The following is a 12,555-nucleotide window of genomic DNA, read 5'->3' on the forward strand; positions in this document are numbered from 1 at the left end:
GGATGGACCTAGAGAATGTTATGCTTAGTGAAATAAGTCAGAGAAAGACAAATACTATATGATATCACTTATATGTGGAATCTATTATAAAAAATAATACAAATGAATGTATATACAATGCAGAAACAGACTCAAAAGGGGAGAGAGAAGGGAGAAGGAAAAAATCAGGCGTTTGGGATTAATGTACAAATTACTATATATAAAATAGATAAGCAATGAGGATTTACTGTGTAGCACAGGGAATTATACCCATTATCTTGTAACAACCTATAATGGAATATAATCTGGAAATACTGAATCACTATGCTCTACACCTGAAACTAACACAATATTGTAAATAACTATACTTTAAAAATAAAAAGAACCAGTTTTGGGTTTTTTTTTTTTCTTTTGAGAATGTAAAGTAGCCTTCATACATTTGAACATGTGTACAAGTCAAGATGTCTTATGTACCAAATGGTTTATTTTTCTTCTTTTGATTGTTAAACTGGTCTCTTTTTAATTCTTTTCTGGTAGAACTCAGAAACCACGATTGACTCGTACTGCTGTGCCCTCATTCTTGACAAAACGGGAGCAATCTGATGTAAAGAAAGTTCCTAAAGGTGTCCCCCTTCAATTTGACATAAATAGTGTTGGAAAACAGGTAAATTTTTTTCCCTGTATTTCTCTGGGCTGTTCACTGAAAACATTTTAATTAACAAAACAAATGTTATATAATGAATTAAATAGGATGTCCTAATGCTCCTCAACCCCAGGAAACCACTGGTCTATCTATTTTCTGTCTCTGGATTTGCCTATTTCGGACATTTCATGTGAATGGGATCATATAATATGTGAACTTTTGTGATGGGCTTCTTTCAGTTAGCATAGTGTTTTCATGGTTTATCCATAATGAATATCAGTTTTTGGTTTTTTTTTTTTAATTGCTGAATAACATTCCACCATATGGATATACTATGTTTTATTTATCAGTTGATGGACATTTGGATTGTTTCCATTCTTTGTCTATTGTGAATAATGCTCCTCTGAACATTCATGTACATATGCTCACACAAAAACCTGTACATTCACATACATTTGTGTGTTTGTATATGAGTATATGTTTTTATTTCTCCTTGGTAAATACCTAAGAGTGGATTGCTAGTTAATATTGTAATTCTGTGTTTAACCTTTGAGGACGTACCAGATTGTTTTCTGGAGAAGTAGCTGCAGAACCATTCCTACCAGCATGTAAGAGGGTTCTAAATATTTCCATGTCCTTGCCAACATTTGTTATTATCTGTCGTTTGATTTTAGACATTCAGATGCAGGTGAAGTGGTATATCTCACCATGGTTTTGACAGTTTTTGTATTAACCTTGTATCTTGTAATCTTGCTAAAATTCACTTACTACTTTTAGTAATTTTATAGATTACTTAGGATTTTAGAGTTTCTTTCCAATCTTTAAACCTTTTCTTTTTCTTCTTTATTATAATGGCTAGGACCTTCATTTCTGTGTTGAGAGCATGTTTGCTTGCCTTGTTCCCAGGCTTGAGGAGAAAGCATTAAGTTTTTCACCATTAAGCATGATGTTAGCAGTAGGTTGTTTTTATCAGGCTGAGGAAGTTCCCTTCTATTTGTAATTTGCTGAGAATTTTTATTTGTTGCATTTTGTCAAATTTTTTTTTGTGTGTCCATTGACATAAGAATCTTTGGAACTGAAGATAAGAATTTCTGTATGGAAGGAAATTCGACCAAATTTATTTTGCTGATTTTTATTTTATTTTGTCACTTGTTACTTTCCTTTCAGAAATGAAGTATAATTGGGGTGCTTTTTCTGCTATTAATCAAAACCAGATTTTGATTTGAATTTGATTTAAGTATTTGTAATGAACTCAGAAATTCAAGAAAATTTGTTTCAGAATATTCACAAATCTAAATAATTTTTATCAGAGGCATCACAAGAGTTGGTGGCAGTGTTTGCAGACCCTAAAAATAATTCAGATAGAGAAATCTTTGGGTATATAACTTGTAAGCATTACAGTATATGTATTTTATATAGTACATAATATTATAATGGTTAGGAGATAGGGTTTCTGAGTCAGTCTTAATTCTAAAGCTACAAGTAGGCAACTTAACTAACTTCTCTAAACTTCACTAAATTCACCTATTTCATATGGTGTTTGTTAGAATTAAAGGAGTTCATACATATAAATATTCAGGAAATGTTAGCTGTTTTTACTATGAATCACCATTATGATCCCATTATTGTTCCAAAGCAAATGTGGCTTACGGTCAAGTTGTTAATTTTTGTTTTGTTTCGTTTTCTCTAGACAGGGATGACTTTGAATGAGCGATTTGGGATCCTGAAGGAACAAAGAGCCACTCTCACTTTCAACAAAGGAGGAAGCCGCTTTGTAACTGTGGGATAGGTCCCATGTCAAAGGGACTTTTGAGTGATGACTCTTTTAAAAATCGAATTCTTTGAAGAGTGCATCACAGAAATTCAAGAAACTTTATTTCAAAATATTCACAAGGCTAAATAATTCTTATTTTTTATTTTTGAAGTTGTTTTTTTTTTAAACATGTATAAATAATGCCCTGAAAGAATAACAGGGACTATACCTATATGTTCTTAAAGATTTCATGGTTGGCCCAGACAGAACAATTCTCTATTTGACTTCTTTGGTTTCTCATGCAGCAGAAAGAAGGCGGAAAGATAGAAATTGATTATTTTTATGATAGTGGTATTTAGGATCTCATCACCTTTGCCCAACTTTTTACACTTTGCCATGGTAAATCTTGGTCTTCAAGATTTGAAGTAGGTCCCTTTGTTGCTGTCACTTATTCTTTAATAGTGTTGATGTAATAAGTGCAACTGACTTTTCTTCATTAGGGATATAAAAAAATTATTAGAATTCCAGTTTGGGGGTTTAAGGTTTATGGGAATATCTGAACTTGGTTCATTTTTCAAATAATGTTAGGTTAATCCTCCAGAGTTTAAGGATTAAGTAAATCCTTAATGCTGAACTTTTAACAAGAAATGTGACTCTAGGCATAGGCTCAGTTTAAAATGTTAGTGTTTTTAGTGTTTGAAAGCTATAAATGGGTGTTTACAAGCTTATCTGATAGAGCCTCCTCAGGAAAGTCCAGTGTAAAAATCTGATAACTTGTGTTTAGGAAATGAAGAAAGCATGAGAGGAAGTAGCAGGTGGAAGACAGGTAACTGAGGAGAAAAACTTTAAAACCTAGGTCACAGGTATACTGTTTGGATTTAGTGTAGTCTTGAGTCTAGTGTCCACAAAGAATTCTTCAAATGATATTTAGAATAATTATAATTTTAAAATGGATTGAGTCCCTTAGATATTTTGATAGTAAAATTAGCCATAAAGCCCTAGACTTCTTTTTAGAAAAGTTAAACTTTATGTTTGCTAAATTAAACAGCATACAGCTCTAAAAATAAAAATGTATATGTCACCAGGTAAAAAGTGCAAAATGATAATAGAGTTACATTATAAACTTGTTTTGTACCTTTGCTTCTGATTTCTTGTATGAAGTCCAGGCATTTATGGTGAGAAGAGGGTTTTCCCCCCACACTCTGGAGGGTTAGGAGGAGTTAGTTCGTTGTGCCAAGCTAGTGCTAAACGTCTTTAGATGGTTGTAAATTATAAGTTAGGGTATAATGCCAAAACGCAGCAAAATAGTCAGACTACACGTTACAAGTTTGGTCATTTTGAAGCTTAACTTTTTGGTTTGCTATAATGTTGAAACCTCTAAGTAGGTGTTAGTTTCCAAACAGTGTATTATTAGTGTTGATTTTCCCTGTTAAAAAAACACAACACATTAAGTTATGGCTCCTGCCTGCTTCGTGGTGTATACTAGACTTCATTGTTGTCTCTCATGCTCCTTGGGTTACTTGGTTTATGCTAGCCACGGAAAGCTATCAATAACAGTTTCCTGCTTATACCAAAGAATTAAATCTGATCCTTAATATCTGGTATTTTGCTTGTAAGTCTACTGATAAGGGATTATTGGAAGCCAGTCATACAATTTGAAAGTAAACTGTAGTCTCTCCATAGGCTGAGGACTCATTGCAAAATGTTTTTGCAAGTATGAATGCTTAGATTCGATCTATGAACAATACATTTTAGACTGGTTGAGAATTACTGGTAACTTATTTTGAAGCAAAGGAAAAACAACTGAGCACGAGTTTGCTGTCTTTAGAACAGTTTGTGAAAATATGGTATAAAGATGTTTTCGTTTTCTTGTTATTTTAAATATTATTGTACAGAGCTATTATTAATGCCTTTTTTTAATCTTAAAAATTGCCCCAAATATTGATATTAAGTGTATCAAACAAAGTGTCTTTGGTATATTAAACTTTTGCTCTTCATGCATCTGTAATTCATTTTCTTTTTAAATACAGAATCTTGCCTTTGTTACAGCCAAATTAAAATTCTTGAGTGCTAACATGTTGTATATAAACAAAAGAATATGCCTTTTTGGAGGAAAATTTTCCCTTCTTGGAATGTGGTTATAATTATCCTTTTTCAGTTCTTAAAGCTTTTTTTTGTTTTTTTGTTTTAACAGGATGCAACTTAAATATCCCTTTGCATCAAGGTGTATCCAAAACATTGATGCAGTGCATCACAAAATGAAAGTTTATATTTAATGAGGAGATGCTTTACACTGTACTTTTTGGCATTTTTTGGAAAAGTTGCATTTAGATTTATTCTGAAGCTGTTCATTTTTAACAAATAAAATATTACAGGTCTCACATGGTTTATTCTTAGCTATAAAGATTGAGTTGTGGTTTTTAGATTGTTCTGTTACAAAGAAGTTTGTAATGACTATAATTTTTAGGATTTGAAAAGCTACCTACCAATTAAATTGGTAAATCAATCTAGACTCATATTGACCTCCCACTAACTACCTTTTGACTATTTCATTCATGGCTCCAACAGGAAGTAGCCAGGAGGAGTTAGAATAAAGAATCGAATTTACTTAGAATGCAGTATATTAGGCTGAATGAGCCTTTAGAGATCATCCAGCTTAACCCCTCTTTTTATATCTTGGTTCAGTGAGACCCAACTTTTCAAGACTTGTGTGTGGTAGAGTCACTTTTTAAGCTCAGATCTTTTAATTATCAGTTCATAATAAACTTCCTGTGAATTGAACACCCACAGAAAGTAGTGGAATTGTGTGTGGCTTGTCAGATACCTAAGAATTGGTAGTAGCCATGCTTTAGCCTTTGTAGCACTGTAAGTAAATACACTCTGCCAGTGATGATTATGAGATTTCATCACTTTGGTATTCCAGTTAGGTAGACCTATTAGAAAAGGCCAATGCTCCTAATCAAACATCATGTATTTTCTTCTAATAGGCATAAACTTCGCCACAATTTTAATTATAAGCAAATCATAAAATACTTCTGGGCTTCCCTGGTGGCGCAGTGGTTGAGAGTCCGCCTGCCGATGCAGGGGACACGGGTTCATGCCCTGGTCCGGGAAGATCCCACATGCCACGGAGCGGCTAGGCCCATGAGCCATGGCCGCTGAGCCTGCGTGTCCGGAGCCTGTGCTCCGCAACGGGGGAGGCCACAACAGTGAGAGGCCCACGTACCGCAAAAAAAAAAACCAAAAAAACCCAAAAAACTTCCAAGTACGAAGAAACTTAGACTTTATTGCCCAGTGGTTATTTTTTGTTATAATAGATACGTATATCATATTTTGCTGTCAATAGCTTTGTAATTCACACAGCATACACAGTGTCAGGGTAACTTTTGTTCTGATTCATATTACTCTAAGGAGATAAGAGGAGAGGAAATAGCTGACTTTGCACTACAGAGAATGAATACCATACATTCTGAATGCAGGCAGTATTAGGGCAGAAAATGATTCCTTCATTTCTGATCAGTCTACCTTCAAAGTTTCATCAGAATTACATGATTACTTGTTTTTTGCCACTGTAAAAAAAAATGAAGTATGTGATTTAAGCTTCCCTTAAAATCAAGTTCTTTTTGCATAATCAACTTGGAGTTAGCCCCTTTTTAGAAATGATAACAAAAATCCCGAAGCATTTACAACAAGAATTTTGGACTATTGCAGACCATTAATAGGGATTTAAAGATTTGTTTATAAATTGTTGACTTCGAATGTTTCTTTTTTTCCCTGCCATTACAGTTTACTTTCTATCTGAAATCTATTCAACTAAAAGCTTGATAAAACAAGGAAATGTGATACCATTCTGGAACTGAAATTCCTTTTTCTCAAGGTATTTGGATGAGGTTTACCATTGTTTAAAGATGAATAGGAAAACTGTTTCCCTAGTATGTTTGTGTTTAATTTCTACTTCCACTTCTGTTTTCCTCTAAGAAGAAAAATCACATTGTCTAAATTTTCTTGTATAAAGTTTTAGAAAGTCAATTATTAATGATTCTTATTAAAGGAGTCAGAAAGGGTAAGACCAAACATTTATTGAATATATTCAAGAAACCAGTTTCTGTGCTTTATATTTGAAGAGGATGGGATTGGCCAAGATTTTAATATTACTGCTTTGAGTTTATAAAGTGGAATCTTAAAGGAGTAGCCATAATATATTTCTAGTGAGTGAAAGTAGGGAAAGGACTTTATTTCTGCATGATGGGAGATGCAGAGCTGGAGAGAGTTACTGAGATTGGAGTGAAACTTTTGTCCCTAGTGTTCAATGAGTAAACTTTCAGCTTGTAAAATACACAAGAAGAAGCAGGGAAGTTCTCTATATTACTCCTAACATTCAGTAACCCCCATTGCCTATTTTTTCATCTCCTGCTTCCAGACCACAGAACAGTAGTGGAATAAGTTATAAATCCTTGTATCCCTTTTGCTTACAGCCCTTTTTTTTTTTTTTTTTTTGGTGGTACGCGGGCCTCTCACTGTTGCGGCCTCTCCCGTTGCGGAGCACAGGCTCTGGACGCGCAGGCTCAGCGGCCATGGCTCACAGGCCCAGCCGCTCCGCGGCATGTGGGATCTTCCCGGACTGGGGCACGAACCCGTGTCCCCTGCTTCAGCAGGCGGACTCTCAACCACTGCGCCACCAGGGAAGCCCCCTCACAGCCCTTTTGCAACTGTTTCTCATCACTTCTTTTATTCATTGCTAGACTCTGGTGAATTCCCTACAATGACTCCATTTCCTATACCTCATTCTCACAAGATGATCTTGTCCCTTGCCTTATGTAGGATATTGAGGGAGTAGGATGAGAATTCCCTCATATTCTACCTTTATTTTGTAGATGAAACTACAAATCCTTAGAAGGCTCAAGATTAACTTCTTGATCTATCTTTTCTTCCAGCCTTGCTTTATGTGGGACTACTTCTCATATATTGATAATAGTGTGTATATAGCATCTTCATTTTTCTTGTATCCACAGGCCTCTGTTTTGGCCTTCAAATATCTACACACTTAATGTCTACAGATATTTTGGCCTTAATGAGACCCTGTTCTCAAAAATTGTAATTCTTTTTTCTCCTAACCTGCTCTGCTGTATTAGCACATAAACTCCTATTGATATACTCAGCCTAGGATATGGAAGATAATTATAGAGTTTAACATATTAAGGACCTTAAAATCTAATTGGCTAGACAAAGTAACATCAGTCTATAAACTTGGTCAGAAGTTCAGAGACCAGGATTAACATGGTATGTTGTAATTATAATGAGATGTGCAGGTAGATAGGAAGAATGAGGCCATATAGAGAATTTGTCAGAAGAATTTGGTGTAAATGTGGAAGGTAATAGGTAATCAAATATAGATGACATCTGTGCATTTTAAATATCTGGCAACTTTCTATAGCATTGTAACAATATGGAATATATGGTTATGCTTTTAATTATTGCGGTTGAAATAGCTCTAAAAAATATAAAATGAGGACCTGCTCTTTAAATAGCATAAAGTCTTTCTAAGAGTAAAAGAACAATTTTAGGAGTCCAGAATAACAAAAACCAACTCATGCATTGGATAAATGTTACTTGCCAGGGATGACCATGTTCATAAGAGACATTGATTGTGGAACTTGTCGCTGAAGAAACTAGAGCACAGAATCAAGAATTCACAGAACAGGGCTTCCCTGGTGGCGCCGTGGTTAAGAATCTGCCCGCCAATGCAGGGGACACGGGTTCGAGCCCTGATCGGGAAGATCCCACATGCTGCGGAGCAACTAAGCCTGTGCGCCACAACTACTGAGCCCTGTGCTCTAGAGCGTGTGAGCCACAACTGCTGAGCCTGCATGCCACAACTACTGAAGCCCGTGCGCCTAGAGCCTGTGCTCCACAGCAAGAGAAGGCACCGCAATGAGAAGCCCGCACATGGCAACAAAGAGTAGCCCCTACTCGCCGCACTAGAGAAAGCCTGCGCACAGCAACAAAGACCCAACGCAGCCAAAAACTAATTAAAAAAAAAATTTCACAGAACAACTCTCCGAGCAACCAGTACTAATTAGCTTTGGCACCAAGATTAAACATTTTTACAATCTTTTCCATTTAGGAGTTGGGAAAGTGCTAATCAAGGTTTCATTGAAGAGCTCGACCTTGAATGATGGACAGGATCTCTCTAACCTTATTTTCTTTTGCTCTCTGACATGACCTTTTTGGCCTGTGGCAGTGTTCTCCACAAGAACCATTATAAATCATACCTGGATGTGTTCATGCTGATATTCCTTTCAATTTAGAGTATTGCTCTCACCTTCCAGCCTTCAGATTTGTTTCAAAACCTCATTCGACGTACAAGATTCCTTTTCTCTGAATTCTGATGGCTAATCCCCACACTTCAACTTAGCCCTTTTTGTGGTTTTAATCTCTAATTGGCTTGTTTGTCTGGATTTCATAATTACGTAATAATCTAGGAAAAACAGTCTATTTCCCACAGAAAATACTAGTTGATTGATTGTAGGGGAAATTAACATCATTTAGCAGGAATGGCTTAAATGTGTGAAAGGAACAAGAATATGCTGAAGACTGGTTGCAGTATATGTGAGGTCTAATTGGTTTAAAATGAAGTGGTGGGAATTCCCTGGTGGTCCAGTGGTTAGGACTCCACTCTCTCACTGCGGAGGGTGCGGGTTCAATCCCTGATCGAGGAGCTAAAATCCTGCAAGCCATGTGGCATGGGCAAAAAATTAAAAAAAAATTTTTTTAATCAAATGGAGTGGTATTTTCTACTTTTTCAGTAACTGAATGATTTTTTTTAAACTATTTCTTCAGTTCTATCTTTATTTCCCACATGTAGATTATGGTCAGATCATTTTCTCTTCCTCAGTTTTGGTTCCAAACTAAAATTTTAGACTTCAATGCCGTTCACCAAGCTTTGTTCAACAATAAAAATTTGCCTAAAGAACAGGTACTATTTAGGGTGTTTTTTTGTTTTCCTTAAGAAGCTATTTTGTACAAGGAAGAAGGTTTATACAACCCTTTCAATGAGAATTATGAAGTTTGGGAGCCAGGTTAACACTTCTTTTTCCCTCAGGCAATAATAGTTAATAAATCCACAAGTCTCCATTAGGATCATTTGGCTTATAGAATGACAGAAGTCGAACGTTTCTCCTCTCATTGCCAAGGTTTCTGGCAGCAACGGTGTTAAGCCTTAATATTTACTCTAATTCTCCAGTGTTGAGGAAGGAAGGTAGAGAAATTCTGGTGAGAAGCGTTGTCTGGAAGATCTTTTTGTGGAGGTATGTTAGAAAGGCTGCTGGGAGCCTAGAGAAGGTAGCTTGCTCCAGATTTGTGAGTTCCGTTTTAATTTCCCTTGGAAACCTCACGTGGGCGGAGGCCAGCGCCTGGATGTGCGGGGCGGCACCGCAGCCCTGCCCATCAAGGGACCCGTCCGGGGTCTGTAAGCCCCTTTCCCCGCCCACCCATCATCTGGCCGCGCATGCGCTGAGCCGGCGGGCCGGAGAGTTGTCGGCTGGGAAATGGCGGCCGCGGGCTTGGTCGCTGTGGCCACGGCTGCAGAGTACTCTGGCCCAGTAGCGTCGGGAGGTAACCTCTCCGTTGTTAACTGCGGCCCGAACTCCGGGGCAGGCCCAGGTCCTGGCCCGGGCTCATGGAGCCGCTCCCTCGACCGAGCGCTGGAGGAGGCGGCGGTAACCGGGGTGCTGAGCCTGAGCGGCCGGAAACTGAGGGAGTTTCCCCGGGGAGCGGCCAACCACGACCTGACGGACACCACCCGGGCCGGTGAGTGGGGTGGGGGGTATCCCTGCCAACAGGAGGCCCGGGGCGCGGTCGGAGGCTGCCGCAGCCGATGCGGAGAATCGCGGGTCGTTACGTTAACTGGTCCCATTACTCCTGGTCTGGACCCGGGTACCGGGGAGAAGCCGACTGCCCCAACCCACCCAGCCCTGGGGCCTGCGGGCCAGACCCCGAGCCTGGGGCGAGGCGGACAGCAGCATCTCTTGAGAAAGAGGGCCATAGGGGACTGATGGGGAGTGTTTTACTCTCTTAGAAAATTAACTTGTGCCGCTGCTGAGGTAGACCCTTGCTCCGCCCCGGTTTTTGCAGGCCCTTTCGTATTGGGGATGCCAAATTGATTTTACTAAGATTTAGGTTTGTAGGGCGCTCTTAATCGGAGTCGCATTGGTCGCTGCATTGTCAGGAAAGCATGACTCCCGCACAGGCGTTTTTTTCAAGAGTTGTTTTTAGTGTGAACCCGAACGCTTTAACTTTTCTTTCTCCCCTTCGTCTAGGTGACTTACCAAATGTACTTGCAAAAATAACGAGAGCCCACCTTCAGACTCTCTCTCCTTTCCTTCCTCAGGCCCCCTCAAAAAAAGTTGAAAGAAGAAAACTGTTTAGAAAAGATGCATAGGTTGCCTACCGTATCTGTATTTAATGCTTTTTAAAAACAAACATCAGTTTGCCTTATACATATTTTTTTAACACAGAAAAGAAAATAAATTAGGTATTTGGTTTTCTTAGCTGTAGAGAACAATGTCTGGTGACTGAGGTGTTCAACATAATGTGTTTCTCTTGTGTTTAAAATATAGTTTTCTCAGGGAGTAGATTAAAAACAGAGTCAATCCCCTTATATATAGTGCGGTATGATGTAATTATTTTCATATATCTTTCCTAAGGTGTTAACTTCTCCTGTGTTTGTGCACTCATTAAAGATTGCTAAGTATTACATATGATTCACTCATTTTAGAAAGATAAGCAAAACTGTTACACTACTTCAAGAAACTATTCTTTCCAAAGAAACTTTTGCTCTAGTGTAAAATGGAAGGAATCAAATACCTATTTGTTTAATCTCTTTTTGGAAACAGTTGTACTGAATATAGTTTGTATTTTTTAGTGAACGACATTAAGATTAAATTTTCTTGCTGATGTAAATATGAGCAGCCACTTGCCTTTTGCATGTATTCTGAAAGACAACATCTAAAATTGTCATTCATACCCCAGATTTCGCGGTTCTGTTCAGGAGATGGCTATATGGCATATGACTGTTCAGATGGATAGCATAGTGATTTCACATGGGCATGAGTCATTTCAGTATCAGTACATTAAGCGTGGAGTTAAAGAATAAGTTGATTACAGGAGTTTATCTAGCTCACTATCTTACCTGATTTTAAATAGTTCTAGGACCAGTGTGTTTTGCCTTTAAGAAATATTTTTTTAGCTAACAAAACCCAAAGGCATTTATGAAGAATAATAAGTAATCTCAATGAATTTTTCCCTTACCATGCCCTGAATTTTTAATTTGTTATTATCCACACTTATTTTTATTACTTTAATAGTTTCTTTATAAACCAAATATTTGTTGGTCGACATTTTATCTGGCCAGAAAAAGTGTAGAGGGGAAGAAAAAGATTACAAGGTACTTTATAACCTATTAGACTAGATTCATTTCTAACATGTTAGAAATATCACTTATTAACTGTAAGGAATTTTTGGCAGACCTTGGTGAGTACAAAAATACTGAAATATTCTCTGAATTATTTTAAACAGGTGATTTGATGTGGATAACATCATTGATTGAGTATTCACTGTTTACTATTCATTGGTAGGTGTTTAAAATACATTGCCTTGTTAAATGCTTAACAACCAATGGATTAAATATTATTATCCCTCATTTACACATGAGGAATCACTCAGAATTTACAGATGAGTCACTCATAGAGAATCATATAAATACTATTAGTGGTAGAATTTCAGCCCGGTTCCATCTTACTCGTTTCTCTCCACTATACCACACAGCCTCTTTATGTACAGATAGATATTACCATTCCTGTTTTTAAGATAGTGAAACCAAGGTTTGGAGAGAAAGATAATTTGCTCAAAGACCTGTAGCTAAAGGCCAAGGAAGGTGTTGTTAGCCAGGATTTGAGCCTAACTCAAATCCTGTTTGAGGTAACTCCAAAACCATAGACTACCTGTTATACAGGGTACTTTGAATCAGACCCAACTTTTGTTAGCTAAAATGTTTTGTTTGGGCCCTATAGAAAATTTAAAGCCAAAAAAATTATTTGAATGTTATATTAAACTTGCCACACAGTCTGTTCTTTCCTAATGTATAGAATATATCTGGTAGAGCTGCTGTCCTTACATTTTA

The 12,555-nt window shown here is 37.4% G+C and overlaps 2 protein-coding genes across 6 annotated transcripts in view; both read left to right on the forward strand.

The window, feature by feature from the left end:
• The window catches only part of FYTTD1 (forty-two-three domain containing 1), a 31,466-nt gene extending 27,094 nt beyond the window's left edge, over positions 1 to 4,372 (forward strand). The window contains exons 8-9 of the mRNA XM_081235270.1: positions 517 to 643; positions 2,313 to 4,372. Coding sequence (XP_081091396.1) covers positions 517 to 643; positions 2,313 to 2,411 — 226 coding nt within the window. The 3' untranslated portion in view covers positions 2,412 to 4,372. The remainder of the gene's footprint in view (positions 1 to 516; positions 644 to 2,312) is intronic.
• A 5,528-nt stretch (positions 4,373 to 9,900) lies between these two features.
• The window catches only part of LRCH3 (leucine rich repeats and calponin homology domain containing 3), a 129,046-nt gene continuing 126,391 nt past the window's right edge, over positions 9,901 to 12,555 (forward strand). For all 5 annotated transcript variants that reach the window (XM_081236087.1, XM_081236088.1, XM_081236084.1 and 2 more), the window contains exon 1: positions 9,901 to 10,184. In XM_081236087.1, the coding sequence (XP_081092213.1) occupies positions 9,923 to 10,184 (262 nt within the window). In that variant the 5' untranslated portion in view covers positions 9,901 to 9,922. The remainder of the gene's footprint in view (positions 10,185 to 12,555) is intronic.

The sequence above is a fragment of the Mesoplodon bidens genome, assembly GCF_964165515.1.
Source record: "Mesoplodon bidens genome assembly, chromosome: 5".
Classification (NCBI taxonomy): Eukaryota; Metazoa; Chordata; class Mammalia; order Artiodactyla; family Ziphiidae; genus Mesoplodon; species Mesoplodon bidens.